Source organism: Danio aesculapii, chromosome 9, assembly GCF_903798145.1.
Source record: "Danio aesculapii chromosome 9, fDanAes4.1, whole genome shotgun sequence".
In the NCBI taxonomy this organism is placed as follows: Eukaryota; Metazoa; Chordata; class Actinopteri; order Cypriniformes; family Danionidae; genus Danio; species Danio aesculapii.
The window spans coordinates 11,433,496-11,453,709 of NC_079443.1; the positions used below are offsets into that span (position 1 = coordinate 11,433,496).

General features: G+C 35.3%; 1 protein-coding gene across 1 annotated transcript in view; it reads right to left on the reverse strand.

Moving 5' to 3' along the window:
* The window catches only part of fstl1b (follistatin-like 1b), an 84,231-nt gene that overhangs the window by 14,743 nt on the left and 49,274 nt on the right, over window positions 1-20,214 (reverse strand). The window contains exons 3-6 of the mRNA XM_056464787.1: window positions 15,344-15,445; window positions 12,447-12,576; window positions 7,797-7,829; window positions 5,663-5,793 (exon numbers count right to left, since the gene is read on the reverse strand). Coding sequence (XP_056320762.1) covers window positions 5,663-5,793; window positions 7,797-7,829; window positions 12,447-12,576; window positions 15,344-15,445 — 396 coding nt within the window. The remainder of the gene's footprint in view (window positions 1-5,662; window positions 5,794-7,796; window positions 7,830-12,446; window positions 12,577-15,343; window positions 15,446-20,214) is intronic.

Consider the following 20,214-nt stretch of genomic DNA (forward strand, 5'->3'; position numbering starts at 1 on the left):
AAAATTCCTGAGAGAACTTGTACAGAATTTGCAAGTGTTGTGCCTTTAAGTGTTGTGCCTTTTAATGTTGTGCAGAGAATTCATAGAAAAAGAGGACCTATGTCTGGGGTGCTAACGGAGTACTGAAGAATGATTGACAATTGACGAATTTCACTGAACTCCACCTGTTAATGTCTGCTGCCTATATAAGTCATTAAATAAAAGTTGTTGCGCACCTCCTGAATGTAACTTTTGCATTGCATTGAGGATAACAGAATTCTGTAAATCGAATTATTCATTTGTATACAATAAATTGCTAATATGTTAAACCTTGAAGAAAAAACTCTCCTGACCTTTTTTTTTGAACATGCATATTCCAACAATACCTTTTGCTCAATAGCATATATTACTTAAGATACTGATACTCAAGATATCTTTTTATTCATTTATTAGATATGATAACTTATTTATTAGACTATATTTGAAAGCACTTCATTTTACATAGTTGTTTAGTATTCACATACTATATACTTGTCATAGTCATTACATGTGGTATAATAACTAGGTACCTAAACCTAGCTCAAACCTACCTTTAACCTACAGTATGTATTAGCTTATATAACACAGTACTTTATTAGGTAAGTTCACGTTAAGTATACATATTGTAAATTAAAGTTCAACCCAATATCTTTTGTAATTATTACTAGTAACAATTCGTATTTTACTAGTCACAACTGGTTTTGCTTAAGTCTCATGTTATGATCTGGTATGGCCATTAGTGTGGTTCAATCAAATTAAAGTAGTAGTAAATACTAGTAGGCATGGTGGCTTAGTGGTTAGCACTGTCACCTCACAGCAAGAAGGTTGCTGGTTCGAGTCCTGGCTGGGTCAATTGGCATTTCTGTGTGGAGTTTCTCCCCATTTTCATGTGGGTTTCATCCGGGACCTCCGGTTTCCCCCACAGTCCAAAGACAGGTGAATTTGATTAAACTAAATTTGCTGTAGTGTATGAGTTGGAATGAGAGTGTATGGGTGTTTCCGAGTGATGCTGCTGGAATGGCATCCACTGCACAAAACATATGCTGGAATAGTTGGTGGTTCACTTTACTGTGGTGACAACTAATAAATGAGGCAATAAGCCCAAGGAAAATGAATGAATGAACAAATACTAGTAACTAATATTGATCCAACCTACTAGTGTCAACTGATTACATACTAGTATCTAATGAATAAGTACTAGTATTTAATAAATTAATACTAATATGTAGGCCCACACGGAATCTGCGCACGCAGAAATCCGCAGATTTTCTGCAGATTTTTAACCCATCATTGATTCTGTTTATTTACTTGAGTAAATTTGTATAAATCTATGTTTACTCAGTTTTTAAATTAATTACAGTAATATTATTGACTAATATGAAAATGTTCATCTGATTTATGTACAAAGAAGTTTGTACAGTAATATTTTCTGTCTTTTAGTAGATATATTATATGAGAGGCTCGCTTTGTTTACCAAATAAAGTGAATCTAATTGGATTTACATTTTAAACATTAAATAAAAGTTAAAAAGATATTATTTTTTATTTCACATATTAAGGTTTTAGTTATGATACTCCCAAAATAATTCTATAGAAATCCGCAGATTATTAACAAAATTCTCAGCAGAAATAGCAAAAAATGTCCACAGATTTCATCTGGCCCTACTGATATGTAATAAATAACAACTAGCTAATCAAAAGGTACTGGTATCTAACAAATACACACTATATAATGATTAAGTATACTAGTACTAGTATGTAAAATGACGTATTATAACGTCAAAATAAGTAACCAGTAACTAATGGATAACTACACGAATGTAATATATAAAAATGTATGCTAATGTGTACTAACTGGAGAATATAGTAGTATATCCTAACAGAAATTATTGGCTAAAATCTGACATTTGAGCCTACCATGAGTATAATAGTTACTAGTCTTCAAAGAAAAAAATACTAGTACCTTATGAATAACTACTAGTATCTGTTTATTAGGTACTGGTATGTAACAAACAAGCATCCATTACATTTTTAAAGGGTTCTATTACCTTAAAAATAAGCATGAGTAGCTGATGAAGAAGTACTAGTAGCATGAAAGTAGTTTCTACATTTTTAGATTAAATGGTTAATTGGCATGCTACAGATAACTGGTTACCTTAAATAACATAAGTAACATAATGAATAAAACATTCCATGTTATTAGATGTACATTAAAATATTTAAAAATGAAAATATAAAATTCCCAAGATCTCTCTTAACTGGAGAAATCTGACATTCAGTCTGTGCAAAGGGTCTCTGGTGATAAAACTGCACATACAGCTAAAACAGTCATATACAGTTCTTTAGTTCATATAGACACATCAATGATGACACATAAGCTACTTTGAAACATGTACACATCATACTCGGTTTAATCTTATCTCAGCAGTTTGTCGGAAGACTGTACTCTGCCTCGTACAGCTGATGTAGTCGTGTTCACCAATAAACTAGAGGAAGGACATGTTCACGATTGAGTCAAGCTTACAGGCTTTGTTCTCCGTCATACATTGGAATAGTTCACGTAAAAAATTGACAATTCCCCAGCTTCAACTCACAAGGAAATGCAATTTTTTTATGTGTTGGCACAAAAAGTGGTTAATTCAAACAAATGCTTATGATTTAAATGAACAGTTCACTCAAAAATGTTTAACCATATTAACGTAGACAACGACGAACTACAAACAACAGACTAGTTGGCTTGTCATTATTGTGCATTGTTATTCAGTACGTTACATTAACAAAGTCTGGTCTTACATCCAGCATCATCATTGTGTGCATCTGTCATGCATAACAGGCATTCGGCCGCCACTGGAAGTCAGTAATTGGAGTTTATAATTTCAAATTTAGTTCAGTTTGATGATGGATTTATGCACATTTAGAAGCTTCAAAAAAGGGTCACTACCCAACACCATTATAGAGCATGAAAAAGCTAGGATAACATTTTTAACTACTCTGACTTTGTTCATCTGACAAAAGAAATCATGTACACCAAGGGTTGCTTGAGGGTAAGTAAATTATGGGGTAATTTTCATTTATCTATAAAATAGTCCTTGAATTTGTATGAAAACGCACAATTTTTGAAAGGAAGTATGCACCCAAGCCCCTAATTCCAAGTCATTGGGGGACGAGCAAATCATGTTAAAATGTACGAATGAGATAGTAAAAATGTATTTGAATTAGTCATTAAACAACCCAGGCTCATACTTTTTGCAGTTTTTGTTTTCACAAATCCACTGTGTACGCATTTGAGGTCTCAAATTTCTCTCATGAGTGCCATTCACACGTGCTGTTCTTGTGTAAATCCACCAGAGGCCGCTGTCGACTGACTGACTGACTGACTGACTGACTGACTGACTGATTGACTGACCCTCCTTCTTCCCTAAACCCAACCAATAGTAGGTACTGCATTTGAATTTAAATGTGCTACTCAGCTGTTACAAAAGTACGTTCTATATTGTATGAATGCGAGTATTATGAATGGAACTCGGACGTACTACATCTGTCATCATAACGTGACCTGCCAGTGTCAGTTGAATTGATTCACTCCCATTCATTAATTCTCACATGGTGCATTATGGGTTAGCACACTTCAGAATCTCGCCGGAAGTAGTAGGTCATCGGGGTACTTCTCGCATACAGTATGTTTGAATTCTATGAATTCGGACATACTACTCAGCTTGCATACTGTTTTTAGCGTACTATATACTGTGGAAGTATGCGATTTCGGACACAGCCATAGTGTTTACAAAAGCACCGGTCAACCCGGCCACCCACTTTCTTAAACCCAATCGACAGTTTTAAAAAGCAAAGCAGAATAAGAAAAGCCCTCACCAAATTTTTACCATGTTTCCAGTTTTTACCACATTCTTACCCTGTTATTTACTTGTTAAATTTATTTTTCTGTTTTTGTCTAACTCGATTTCTGAAACCGTTCTTCACCGGACCCCGTTGTTGTGATCAACCCCTCTCTGGATCTCAAGTCTGCCGACATACATGGCGAGCTACTGGACAAACTGGTAACATCGGGAAAGCAGTCCATATGGAGATAAGCGGTCAGCTGGTAAGTGTGAAAAGGAATGGTGTCATACAGCCCCTTAGCGTTCTTTTTAAAGATGAAATGCAGCCATATGTACCTCTGGCTACATAATTCGCGATCTCCAGAAATGTATATAGGGGGACGTTTTCAGAATGAGCATTGCTGCCATTAAATGAAAAACTTACGAATTGACATGAGATTGTATTGAAATGGACATTTATTGTCTTCTGCGTGAATACAAGATAATATAATTTAGCTATATGTTCATCTCTTTTTCCCCACACAATGAAAGGGGTTTAAATCAATCACACTGGCTTCTATTGCATGAATATTCATTTATGCATCAAATAAATTTTTGTGTGAACTAACCTATGTTGTCTGAACTTCAACTCTTTAAGAGAAAGATGTCTAAGCACACGTACAGTAAGACACTGATCTGAGCACGCATATGGATTATTGGTCTGCAGATAGTGGTCAGTCAGATGTATGGATTGTGCTGGCAGCTGCAGAGGCTTGTTCTCCAGCTATCTTTAGCTGTGCAAGTGCAAAGGTGAGCTAACATTGAAACAGACTGATCCATCAAAAGACCCTTCAAACCGCTGCTATGCAAACAGACGTCATTTTAGAGCATTTTACACGCCTTGGGAGGCTGTCAAAAAAAATTATGTGGTGTATGCAAAAGGCACTTTGAAGAGCAGCAGGAGGGCGCAGAGATTCCCCGTGGAGGCTAATATACAAAAAAGCCTGACGCTGAAGAAACTAAAGTAAACTGATACTGCAACAAATGCCTTTAGTTTCAGTAGTGCACTTCAAACTGATAGCAATGGGAAGGAGAGATTAAACATTTGTGTTAGTAAATTTGTATATATCTGGAATCTGCTTTGTATTCTCTATAGGTTTTGTCTTAAGTTATTTATATAGAAGGCATTTTTGAAAGGTTAAAAAAAATACTTCAGATGAACAGTGTAAAAATGGTACAGATTCCCCCGTACAGATGATTAAGAATTTCAAATGTATATTTTTATTACAAGTTTGCTAAAATGGTATGTCTAAATATGCATGAATGACTAATTAAATGTGCACTAATTTGCATAGATTTCATAAATCTGCTTTGGATGAAGCCTGCTTACATTTGCTAACTTGTTAGTGTCAAAGGCTTTTACAAAACATATTTTTTGGTTCTCTTTTCATCACTTTATTTAGGAAAATACTTGTGGTTTCTGCATGTTTCAGTACATTTTAGACTTTTTAAAGACATTATTAAAACCAACTAAAGAAAATTGATTTCCCAGTACTGGGTTGCAGCTGGAAGGGCATCCGCTGCCAGAGTAGTTGGCGGTTCATTCAGCTGTGGTGACCCCTGACATATAAGGCTGTGGGGGAAACCAGAGCATCCACGGAAATCCACGCCAACACGGGGAGAACATGCAAACGCCACACAGAAATGTCAACTTACCCAGACGGTTCTCGAACCAGCGACCTTCTTGCCATAAAGCGACAGTGCTAACCACTGAGCCACTGTGCCTCCCACAATACAGTTTCTCACTGGTAAATACTTGGAATGACACACCTTAAAGTACTTGAGGAGGATATCGGTGAAGTTGGAGCCCTTGGTGAACCAGCCATCAGGAACAACCTCTGTCTGCAGCCACTCGATCACACGTCTGCGCAGCTCATTACGATCAGCAACATAACACACGACTTCACAACACACAGACACAGAAAACACCAAACAGTAAGTCAGAAAGAAGAACAAACAAACAACACATATCTCTATATAACAGATGTTTACAGCTTTAGTGAATTACAGCTTTATTGTTCTGACATCCAACATTTCACCTTAATTTTCAATCATACAATTCAATTCTTCTCAACTTATGACATCATGTGTGCTTGAAATATTGCTAATTATTTACTTATACCAACTTTATGGAAAGATAATCTATTTTTTTTGGTCATTTGCAGTAACGTATTTTCTTGCAGGGCCTAAAATGAACACTCTCCAGTGCCAAATCCATGCAAAAATAGACATAGTTGTATGTCAAACAATGTTACTCATCAGTGGACTTCATTTCACCAGTTTCTCAAATTGGTTTTGGTCTATTTTATTAATGAATAAACTTAAAAAACATACAGTTTAATAACTCAGTAAAAAAAGTCACATGTTATTGTGGCGAAATGTTAGTTTTAGGCTTTGATTTCTGGTATTTATACATGTCAATCCTACATGCTCGATTGTCAGGCACGGCTTCTGTTTGTGTCATCAATCTGGCAACCAGCATTTGCATGGAGTTGTAGCCAAAGAGACTGAATTGGCCCATATCCACTGAGTGATATTGTACAGTTCGATACACTTTTATAGCCGTATCGCTTTTATTTCCAATGTCAAAAGGTACCAAAAAGCGAACCGTACTGTACAACTTTTTGGGTACCCTTTCCAAAGGGTACCTAGCACAACAAAAGGGTACCAATAGTTGGAGCAAGACACGCAGCTGATCGCTATTGGTTTACAGAGCTACGTCACTAAATCGTGCTCTAGCTAGGAGAATGAAAACAAAAGAAGCGCCATTTTTATATACACAGCAGAGACCGTAATAATATATACATATAATAACGCGCCATGGTTGATCCGAGCTCAAACAAACCACAAAACCAAGAAGAAGAGCATAATTTACCCTGTGCCCTGTAGTTGTTTACAAGGCTGTCTAAAGCGCGAGTAGTTTCGCTTTCTCGCATGTGCTTGCCGCGCGCCTATATTTAAAATAACAAATTCTTGAGCTGATGATAATGTGCGCATGATTATTGAAGCGATTCTGACGTCCAAAGGAGAAAATGATTTTCAGCAACCCTAAATTTTTATGTTTAACTATTATCATCGCCTTTTTAACTATTATGAACTCTGAATGACGGAATTACTTTCTAACAAGAGGTTAAAAATACTGCTGAAGATTAAAGATACAGATGAGAGGTATGCATTGACTGTGAGCTATATGTTGCATGTTGTTTTTGAAGCCAAATAACGACTAAATGTATGCTGTGTGTAGTTTTACTGTAATTGGCAACATAGCGGAGACTGTAAGGGTCTGTATGTGTTCATATATGTTGCATTTATTTATGTATTTTATATAATTGCAGACGTTACAGTAGGCTATTTCGCACTGCATATAATCAAATCATGTTCATAGAAAGGTTAGTAATGAACAACAAGTATTTATGTGTATAAAGCATCTGTTTTGTGAGAAGTGCTTCTCATATAATATGTGAACGACCCGTACCATTGGTACCCTTTTGGCAGTGGAAATGCAAGCCTGATAAAGGTGACCCATACCGACCTGTACCGTACCGTACTGTACCACTCAGTGGAAATGGGCCATATGAAAACCCCCCTGAAAAATCTGAATTTGGACTGCAAAATCTAATTCAACCACTAGGTTGTTAATCCAATATACTAAATGTTTAAATACTTACAACTGGTTTAAAATCGCAAAACTAAATGATAAAAATGGGTCCCAAGGTTACATACATTCTCCACATCTAAATAGTTGTGTTGTGCGAAGTACAATAATCCTCCTGCAGCAGTGTCAGAGAGTTTATGTCTGCTCTCGGTATCTCCAAGCCTTCATAATATATCAGTAATTAAAGGTAATCTGCTCAGATAAGTTGTCATCAGAGTTTGGCTATGAGCCCACAGCCATATTACTCACCTGGACTGGCCGCAGCCTTCTCCTTCTTCTTCTCTGTAAGAGAGAGAGAGATAAACGTGAGTGGACTGATCTCTCATGAACAATCTGCATGTGATTATGCCAGAATCTTCCCCTCGGTTATCAGTCGCTCTTTGCATCACCAGTTGATAACAAGTTACAACGTCACATCACAGCGTATCGTAATATAATGGGTCAGAATAACATGATATCAGATTTGCGCCTGGATTTGACAGCATGTTCAATGTTCAATGATCACACTGCTGAGATGGTAATACTGCAAGTGTGAGAGGTCAGTGTTACAGAATCTGGTCTTCTGATAGTAAAAAAAAAAAAAACTAGCAGAGACTTCCTGTTCTAGGCAGATTAACTGTTCCTGATGGATCTTAGTTGTCGGACATTGCTAAATGAATCAATACATTAGCCTATTGTCCAGCAAAAATGCGTGATGAATCTAAACCCAAGTCTAGATGTAATCCCTGAACTGTAAACACTGCTTTTGTCTACAGTAAATCACGACTCTATGGGTCCATTCAAATTTCTGTAGCTGCAGATGGATGCCAGCATTCCCATGATGCCTTTCCTGAGTACACATGCTCCTAACATCACAAACAATTTCAAAAGAGATTTTTATAACTATGTAATAAACACAGACTGTTCAAAACACAGACAGTGTGTTCCCAGCTGGTTAATATTCAATCGAATTTAATTGATCAGTGAAAGTAAAAATATTTCAAATTTCTCTTTATTTCATGCAACTTAGGTTATTTAGATTTTCTCTTCAGATAAAATGCTGAAATGAAATTTATTATAGTTTTATTTAACATCGATAATTACAAAGAATGTCTGTTTTTGCAGCAAATGATCATCATATAATAATTTCTCAGGGACTGTGTGACATTGAAGACTGAAGTAATGATGCTTAAAATTAATCTTTGCATCAAAGGACTAAATTACATTTTAATTAGAAAAATTACCCACTAAATTGTTTCTTTATAAGATGCAATGACTGATTAATTATCAGACTTGAGAGCCAAACATTAATCTTAGCTGTGCTTGTACAAAAAAAAATTGGCACACATGTACACTGTAAAATACGATACGATAAAAATAAGATAAATACGATACGATACGACAAAAGACATGACTACAAATGTTTTTATGTTACTTTAACTTATTTACATAAGTTAAATCCGGTTTCAACAAATTTTTTTAAAGCTAAGTTGCAAAGTTTAACGTAATATTTTTATTCAGTTTGATTGAGATGACTAGAAAAGTGAATCAAAGACTATAGAATACACAAGACATGTCACTCAGACATGTATCTTTTTGTGTAGGGGAAAAGTGCAACAGTCAATATGGTGAATAAAGTACTACTAAATGGTCTCATCTACTAGGAGCCAATGATCGATCACTATATGTTGAATAAAGCCCACCTTCTAGTACAGCAGCCAATCATCAATCTCTATAGAGTGACGATACTCTGGGGGAGAAGCTTGGTGAGTTTCTGCAGATTTTGTGTGATTTGGATGTTTAGAAATTAAATTATAGAGAAAGTTGTTGTTTCATTTTATTGGTGATTTCTAATATGAAATTTAATCGTAAGCTTGGCTAGCTGTTTTGGAGAATTTGATATTTCCCCATTCAGACAGAATGCCTGAGATACTGCCCGAGAGTTGTTTTAAAGATGGCCACCGAGTGAAAAGACTTGCCTTAAAGCAGGGGTCTCAAACTGCCGGCCCGTAGCCATTTACGTACCGCCCTCCGGCCCGCAACTGATGGCTAAAATATAACAAGATTTGGCCCGCCAAAACATGACATTTGAACATTTGAACCACTATCATTGTTGTGCAGTCATGTCTAGCCACTTGTGGTTTGGACCCGCCACCTACTTGACATACGGGAGTAACACACATGCGTTTTAATTCTGTGGTTGATTTAAACTTTAAAAAATGTCCCTGCGTGCTCTACTTTTACTAAAGCTCTATTTTTGTAAATATTCAAGGGTCGTTTGATTATTATAAGTTTTATACCACTTGTATTTTGTTGTACAAAAACTTCTTTATGGCTTATACGTTATGCTGGTGGTGTAACAAATATGATCAGTTTACTAATATTCGAATCAAATGGTCTCATTTAATAGGTTTTCCTCATGCTTATTAAGATTTACATAAAAACTACATCAGTAAAATTGTACTGCTAGTTGAATTGAACTTGTTAGAGTAAATGTGAATATGTACATACTTTTCCCCTCTTTGTTGTAGTTTTACAAAAAAAGAAAGATATTGAAAAAGTCACTTAAGTTACCCAAACTGCTTTCTGCTGTTCTTACACTATTAGGATAATACAATTGGTTGGGACATAATAATAACTATTATGCCTATTATTTGTGTTTTTTTTTTTTATAGCAATTTAAACTCCCCTTTCAATATGTACAAAAAGAAACAAAAAGCTAGAGTTTTGACTGCATATACTCTGTGGAAGAATGACTGAGTGTGTGTCTAACGCTCGGCCATACACACAACAGCCACAGATATATTTCAGCAGCTGATGTGTGACACAATAAACAAGCTGATTTGCATCATCACTGGTGACAGGTAATGCTTGAAATATAAACATCATGTTTGTTGTCCTAAGATGCATCTATTATGTCAGGTTTCCACTTTTTTTCTTGTACTTGAATGTTAGAACGGCCCTTCTATGAATTGTCAGTGACTGAAATGGCCCCCCGCCAATTTGAGTTTGAGACCTATGCCTTTAGAGGCTTTGAGTGAATTTGATTCACACAGTGTAATATTTTCTGTAAGGAAATGGTGGTGGAAATGGTGAACAGATTATATTGTGATCAAGCTTGAAAACATCCATGTATAATAAATATCTATACAAGCAAATTGTAAAGATTGTCATACTTTTATATTCTCAATATGAAGTTATAACTACAACAACACAAGAAAACTTTTTCCTTTGTACTTGTTTTTATAATGTTGTACTTTTTATTCCACTACATTAATAAATGTAACGAGGCAGAATGTTCTTTTGAACTGGAGAAACTGACATGAAAGCGATGTTTGATTTGTGAACAAGCTGATTCTTAACAGTTAACCTGTTAAATCAGTTTGCAAATCCAGTGAAAACATCTTTGTGTATTGGATTGATGAGATTTCATCTGTTGTCTAGTCAGCAACTCACTGATATCAAATGATCTGGTCAGTGTGAGTCTCCAGTTAATAATTTACTGGTTCAAATCAGTTTAATATCATGTGTAAGCATTTTCAGGTAGTGTTTTGCTCTTCCAGAATTAATATGACAAATCGTTTAAACCACCACTACAGATCTGCTGCGTATTTAGATCTTTTTTTACAGACATTTACCTCTCTAAGTTTTAAAAGTGCCTGGTCACATACAGTTGGAGAAAAACAGAAACAGAAAAACAACTTAAAATTTTAAGATGCATTTTATACGCTTCCTTTTACAGCATCGATGTTGTAATGTAATTACAATATAATCAGACTTTGGCATTTGTTTGGTTGCTCAAGTGTAAAACAGGATGAAAAGCCATTTACACGCACGCGCCCAATAGGATTAACAGGCTAGCGCAGAAGCTCCATTGAATATACTGGGGTAAAATAAATGTTCATATTTTAAAGGCATGGCAGGGAAAAATTTAATTTAATGCAGTGCTTCTTGTACAGCCTGAGACCCACTTTATATCGGATTTCACTCAGCCAGTGGAGATAGCTGATTTTTAAAGAAAACAGACCTTAAATGCGCCGATTTTGTCATGGCATACAGTAAACCGTTACTGACAAATGTAAAGTCCTTCCACATACTTCTGCATATACCCTATTCAGTAGTGTAGCGTGTTCCATTACAAATGTAAACGTGTCTGTTGTCTCATTAGAAAAGTACATAGCAAAATTCACAATATACATTAAACTATGTTAATGTTAAAACAAACTAAAGATACAGTTAAATACACCTTATAGCTCATTTGATTACAGTCTAATGATAGTTCATTTCCTGCTGGTCCTGTTTTCAAAATAAAAGTCCAAAATAAGTCAAATACATGGTGAGATAAACTTAAAAATAAGGGAAACACTTATCATTGTTGTAATCTCTGTTGTGGCCAGTCAAACACAGCCTGGGGCATGCATATTCATGATCCTGTGTGCAAAGTTATAGTGTATGTTTTGGCCTGTTTTTCACTAGAAGTGGAATGAGCAAACAATATTGTTTGAAGCTCACAGTATACCATTTCAATGTACTGAACTTTTATTACTCAGCTATGCCTATGTATATCCTGTTTTTCATTCTATGACACCATTACAATAAAGTTTAAGTCATTATCTAATGACCATTTTGATAACTGAATTATATAATTCTATATTCAGGTGAAGCTATGGTGGAGAAATGAACCTGAAAATGTTTCTGTAGATAGCAACACTGAGGTATGTACGGTAAATTTTGTGGTGACAGCAACCGATCACCTGTGCCACACTTCCAAATGAGGTTGGAAACAAATTGCATAGGACCTGTCAGCCTGCACACACTAGAGTTTTATTATATAACGTTATAATAGCAGCAAATTTAATTTCTAGTCTACATCATCCCTAATCAGTGCTGTAACTGATTTATGTTTTCCTGTATGTTCACCTTTGCAGTGTCCATCATGAGCCACTTGGATCTTCAGTCCAGTAAGGCAGGCGTCACGGTGTAGTTCGCAGTGGTTCCGGTAAGTCTTTCCATTACTGCCACACACTGAGCGCTTATGAGTCTTGCATTGCTGCAGGAAAACACAACAATAAAATACCTTGCAAGCAACAATGAAATGTTTAAAATAAACAAAGGCTGGTGTTTAAATGCTGGATGACACTGTTACTCTAATTTCGTCCCCTAAAGCCTAAAATATAAGTGTGGAGAGCAGGCTGGTGGTACCACAATAGTGTGATTGTATAATCCGCAGAGTAGACACACAGCAAAGTCTATACATCACGCATGACCTAAATCCCACACACACAGTACTGTTATTGTACTCAGAAATAAAGGTACGAGAGCTGTCACTAGCGTGGTACCTATTCAAAATTTATACATTTATACTTAAAGGGTCTATATTAGTACCTCAAAAGTATAAATTAGTACCTAAAACTTTTAAGAGGTACAATTTTTTTTACTTTTTAGGTACTAATATGTACAGTATCCCTGAGGTATTAATATGGACCTTTTACCTTTTGAAAAGGTACCACCGTGACAGCTTGCGTACCTTATTTGTAAAAGTGTATAAAAGTGTTTGAGACTTTATAACTGTCTGTGTTGGCATTTCTGTGTGGAGTTTGCATGTTCTCCTCGTGTTCGAATGTGTTTCCTCCGGGTGCTCCAGTTTCCCCCACAGTCCAAAGACATAAGTGAATTGAGTAAGCTAAATTGGCCATAGTGTATGTGTGTGAATGAGTGTGTATAGATGTTTCCCAGTGATGGGTTGCAGCTGGAGGGGCATATGCTGTGTAAAACATGTTGGATAAGTTGGCAGTTCATTGTGCTGTGGCAATCCCAGATTAACAAAGGGACTAAGCCGAAAATGAATGAATGAATGAATGAATGAATGAATGAATGAATGAATGAATGAATGAATGAATGAATGATCCTAATAATACAGCATCAGACCTGGCATGATGATACACTGTACAAAAATCTGTAAATCTGTAAAACAGTTTTAGTATTTTTTGATTCACAAGTGTTTTCAGTTTATTTACAGTTGTGAATCGCATTACTTTGTATTATTTATATTATTATTCAGTCACAAGATGACACCAAACAGTCAAGCACAGTGAAGAGACAGATATATATATATATATATATATATATATATATATATACATATACACACACAGTTGAAGTCAGAATTATGAATTATAAGCCCCTCTTTGAATTTTTTTTTCTTTTTTAAATATTTCCCAAATGATGTTTGACAGAGCAAGGAAATTTTCACAGCATGTCTGATAACATTTTTTTCTTCTGAAGAAAGTATTATATGTTTTATTTTGGCTAGAATAAAAGCAGTTTTTTAAGTCTTTAAAAACCATTTTATGATAAAAATTATTAGCCCCTTTAAACTATATATTTTTTTCAAAAGTCTACAAAACAAACCATCGTTATACAATAACTTGCCTAATTACCCTAACCTGCCTATAGTTAACCTAATTACCCTAGTTAAGCCTTTAAATGTCACTTTAAGCTATATAGAAGTGTCTTGAAAAATATCTAGTAAAATATTATTTACTGTCATCATGTCAAAGATAAAATAAATCAGTTATTAGCGATGATTTATTAAAACTATTATGTTTAGAAATGTGTTGAAAAAATCTATTATAATAGTAATATTAATATTATAATATATGATTGATATTACCACATTAGATGTGCCAGTGATATTACTTTAATTGGCAATTCATTATTCATTATCAGGAAATTATAATTTTAATGTCATGATTGACCAATCAGAATCAAGTACTCCAGAGAGCTGTGTAGTAAATGTACTTAAATAGAGTACACTTTAAAAAAGTGTATTTTGTAATAATGTATTAATTATAAATGTACATGTTTAATAAGTATGTTTTTATCTTGTCGAGAGCATCAAAGTACACTTACTTTGACGTGTTGACTAACAAACAAAAGTATATGTAAATGACTTTTTATATTCAATGTCTAATTTCAAATGCATATATATATATATATATATATATATATATATATATATATATATATATATATATATATATAAATGGTAATGCTAATTTATATATATATATATATATATATATATATATATATATATATAATTATAATTAATAATATAATTAATGTTTATATAATAATTATGTTTATATATTGTTTATATATAATTAATGTTTTCAGCATTTACTCACACTGAAGAGATTTTAAACATTTATTTTATTTATTTTTTTTTTTTTTTCATTTGAACTCAAAACAAGTTCTTCTGGAGAAAGCCACTGACATCCATAGTCAGAAACATTTTGGAAGTCAACGACTGCTTCTTTCCAACATTCTTTAGTATATCTTCCTGTTGTGTTCAACTTGATAAAGAAGTGGAGAACAAGAAAATTATTAAATTAATGTATTTTTGGGGGGATGAACTATCCCTTTAAAGCATTGGTCACAAACTCAATTCCTGGAGGGCCACAGGAATTGAGTTTGAGACCTATGCTTTAAAGTATACTAATGTGTACTTCCTTTCTATCACAGACATTCTGCATTTCCAAAGCCATTGAAAATTAGACAATAACACATAATAAAAAACCTTTTAAAATATGGAGAAGTCAGCACATTTTCTACACACGCAAACATTAAATCATCAATATACTTTTTTCTACAGTTACCCAGCTTTTTTTTATCAGCAATAATTTTATCTTAATAAGCTGTAAGATTAGATTTGCATCTATAAAATATTTTAAAATCCTCATCCAGTCATCCAAAGAAAACAAAAATATCAAGGGACCTCCCTGCATATGAATCACTCTGAAAAGATTCATTACCTCAATGCACAGACAGCTGGGCTCTCCTTTCTCATTCACGGCACACTCTCGTCCAGCACCACAGAACACATTAGCACACACCTTTGATTTGCTTTGAGCCTCCTGCTGACAAACACAGAAATAAACAACATAAACAAAATACAGACACACCGCTGAAATGCTTTAATTGGGTACTGGGTGAAAATAAACTTTGCTCCCTTCCAGATTGTCACCACCAGAGGGCGAGCTGCAACCGCACTGCAGAGTTTACATTTTTAAAGGCTGATTTCTTTTTATCCATCTGACATTTAACCATCTACAAACACACAAGTTGGTAAGGATCTCTATATTTAGCATGTATAAAGCTACATGACAAAAGAATGTTTGTAGAGGATGGTTTGTGGTTTGACATCTCTATTCAAGCAGCATATGAAACTCAACTAAAGTCACTAAACTAAAAAAAGACTTGAAACAGAAACTAGCGTGGGAAACAGGACCACAAATTCACCACAAAGGTAGGCATGCATGTGTATGCTTGCTCTTGCTCTCTCACACCATGTTTCCCCAGTTTCTGGGGACCGAAGATTGATAACATACTTTAAAAATGGCCGAAGTGGAAACACTCCAGAGAGCTTCCCGCCAACAGTTTCCCTGACAACTAGCGGTTCTCCTTGAAAACTAGGACAACTACAGATCTGGATCAGCAACCTCTCATGCTATAACAAATGTGTGTCCGACAAGGTACATCAGCTCTCAAATAGCACAGCAAGTCTTATATTGAAAAAGTATAAATAATTTGTATTTTTGTAATAGTTTCATAGATAGCTGATAAATTATAAATAAAACTTCTATGTATGTTAGTCAGACTTTGTGAACTGTGAGTGTTAGCCTACTGCAAACTCCCCTTCAACATAATGGAAAGTAAACTACATTAAAGTGAAAAAATGTTGAAATAATTTTTTATATTAAAAACACTACATGTTAAATGGCTACATGTCAATCCTAAAAATGTAGCCTATCAGTTTTCAAAGAAATATGAACTGTTTTTTTTAACTATGATAGGCTGCTAATATTGTCAAAATAAACAATATTAGTGTTTTTATTGCCAACTTAAATTCAGTCATGGTTTATTGATCATTTGTGTCGAATTTAAACAAACAAATTAAATTGAGCAATGGTCAACTTAATTTGTTTGTTTAAATTCAGCCCAAATAAATTGTTTACAACCACTTAAAGTAAAAAAAAATAGTAAATCCAAGGATTCATCTTTGAATCATTTTTTTCAGTGTATAAGCCCCCCTGTTTATTTCCCCAATTTCTGTTTAATGTAGAGAAGATTTTTTTCACCACATTTCCAAACATAATAGTTTTAATAACTCATCTCTAATAACTGATTTATTTTATCTTTGCCATGATGACAGTAAATAATAATAATTCTATACAGCTTAAAGACTATCGAAATTTTTTTTTTGACCTTAACATGGATTTTAAAAAATTAAAAACTGCTTTTATTTCAGCCGTAATAAAACAAGACTTTCAGATAAAAAATATTATCAAACATACTGTGAAAATTTCCTTGCTCTGTTTAACATCATTTGGGAAATATTTAAAAAAATAAAACAATTAAGAAAAAATAATTCAAAGGGGGCTAATAATTCTGACTTCAACTGTATATATATCTTTAATATAATCTGAAGTGTTTTTATGCTATGCATTTTATGGTTTCTTCAACATTATTCACATCATGGATAATGGATAACAAATAAATAAATAAATAAATAATATTCTCTTAGGTTGCACGGTGGCGCAGTGGGTAGCACAATCGCCTCACAGCAAGAAGGTCTCTGGTTCGCAGCTTTGACTGGGTGAGTTGGTATTTCTGTGTGGAGTTTGCATGTTCTCCCCCTGTTCGTGTGGGTTTCCTCCGGGTGCTCTGGTTTCCCCCATAAGTCCTAAGACATGCAGTGCGGGTGAATTGGGTAAGCTGCAGCTGGAAGAGTATCCGCTGCGAAAAACATAGAGTGGATAATTTGGCAGTTCATTCCGCTGTGATGACCGCAGATTAATATAGGGACTAAGCCGAAAAGAAAAAGAATGAATGAATGAAAAATTCTCATAAATTTACTAAACGTGATACTTTCTTCTACCAGCAGATGGAGCACTGATATCAAGTTTGTGTGACTACATCTCACAATCAAGGGTTGTTTACAAAAGACCTTTAAAAACTGAATAGATTTAAGTACAATTAAATGTAACTTTAGTTTTAACATGCTTCTAAAAAAGTTTAACATGACACATGCTTCTTAAAAACACTCCATACAGAAGAATGTGTCCTGTATTAAGCTCAAGAGCATGTTAAAAATAGACAGAGGGTCTTAATTCAGATTAGATTAGATGCTGTCAGAATTTATGTCATTCTTTTCTCTTTTCTCATTCTTTTTTCTTTCAGGTCACTCATTATATCTCACTTCTAAAAAATTATTTTCTATAGATTTTCCCTTTTCTCTACCTTTTGTCTTTGCGTTCCTCTAATATCCCCCTGCTACGGTACCCCAGTCTCCACAGCACAGCCATAGTCATGTGAACAGGGATTTAGCCAATCACGTGCTGCCAAGTTGTGCCTGGAGTAACAATTTAGGAGTTTCCTGAAATACCCCTCCTGCTTTCCAAAGCCTCCCAAGCGTCCAACTATAATCAAATGCAGTCTGTGTGTTCAAGAAGGGTGTCGTCACATCTGAAATCTGGCCCGTTCTTTCCTTTCCCATGAACTGTGATTACTGGTTCCACCCTCACTAACTCTAACACACACACTGACATGCACACACAGACGGACCCTTCCCCCCTTTACAGCTCATGCATGAGTCATTCAGTGTCAGCAAACTTTCCAGGGGGAGATTTTCTACCCAAAGGCCTGAATTCTTCTAAACAGCTTTAGAGGTATATGCTCTGAAACAGGTCTTGGTGATCATTTAAATTCATAGTTTGTTCGGTTAAAAGGAAATATATTACACCCTTTTATGGCTCATTTCCACTGACTGGTACAGTATGGGTCACCTTTATCAGGCTTGCGTTTCCACTACCAAGGGTACCCTTTTGGTGGACATGGTGTACGACAGAAAGTTTCAGTCAACATCATTCTCGCTCGAGGAAATATCTACAATAAAGCTGTACAGGTCGCTCACATATCATTTGAAAAGCACTTCTCACAAAACAGATGCTTCACACACATAAATACTTGTGTAAAAATGTTTATTATTAACTTTTCTATAAACATGAGTTGATTATAACTGCAGATCAATTACAGTGCGAAACTGCCTACTGTAACGTCTGTAATTATATAAAATAAATAAATAAATAAATGAATATATATAAACACATACAGCCCCTTACAGTGTTACCAACTACAGAAGAACTACACACAGCAGACATTTCGTCTGTATTTAGGTTTAAAAAACAACACAAAATATAGCCCACAGTCAGTGTAAACCTCTCATCTGTGTCTGTAATCTTCAGCAGTACATGTAGCCTCTGTTAGAAAGTAATTCCGTCATTCCCAGTTCATATTAGTCCAAAAGGTGAAGATAATAGTTATACATGGCATTTTGTTCATGTTTGCTGAAAAATAATGTGCTCCTTTTTTCCGGCTTCTCCTTTGCTTTTTCGCGTTTCACTCTCGCGTTTGTCAGTGTCTGACAGGATTGGGTTTCAAAAGCACGTCAATAATCAAGCGCAGGTTATTATCATCAGCTCAAGAAGTTTGTTATTTCAGATATAGACGCACGGCGAACTCAAGGAAGAAAGCGAAACCGATCGTGCTTCAAACTGCCTCGTAAAAAACTACGAGGCACAGGATAGATTCTGCTCTACCCCGTGGCTTTGTGGCTGTTCACCAAGACGACGACAAGGTTTGTTTGAGCCCGGATCGACCATGGCTCGTTATTATATGTATATATAATTTCGCTGTAATCTCTCGCTGTGTATTTCAAACATGGTGGCTTTTTTGTTTTCATTCTGGCTTGTTGCGTAAGTGAATGACGTATCTTTGTAAACCAATAGCATTCATCTGCGCATCTAGCTCCGCCTTTTGGTACCCTTTCTCGTGTTTGGTACCCCTTTTGAAAGGGTGCCGAAAAAGTGGTACAGCACAGTTCGGTTCAGTACGCCTTTTGACAGTGGAAACGGCCATAAAAGCGTACCGAACCGTACCGTATCACTCAGTGGAAACGGGCCCTTATAGGACATATTAGAAGTCTCTGGTGTTCCTAGAATGTTTCTGTGATGTTTTGGCTCAAAATACCTCACAGATCATTTTATTTAGTCTGTCAAGTTTCCCTTTATTTGGGTTTTTGTCTGTCTCTTATATGCAAATAACCCACATCTTTCCAGAAGATGGCGGAGCCTTAAATGCTACTCTGAAGTGCCGTTTACAGAAGCGCGTTTTCTTGTTAAAATGCATATGTTTAGTTGCAGTTATGCCTTATGTCTCCATATGCACACCACTTCAGCATTTTTGACCAGTGAAAACAGTGTTTTGAAAATGTTAAATTCTCCATTTAATTTGAAACGCTGGTGTTCCATTTCTTTATAGATGGACAGAAATGAAAACTTTTGAAAACAGAGGCTCAGACTATTCTGGAGTATTGCGTATTATTCCCTTATTCATCAATCTCCTCTCATATGACCACTACACAAGCAGTAGACTTCAATTATAGATGCTGGCACAATATCCGCATGCCCAGTGAGCATGAATGGTCACATTTCATGTATTTAAGGCCCCGTTTACACTGCGTTTTTCAGTTTTAAAATGGCATTTTAGAATAAAAACGATCTACGTCCACACTAGCGTTTCACCAAGCGCTTCTGAACAACTCTCCGTCCACACTATACCGCTG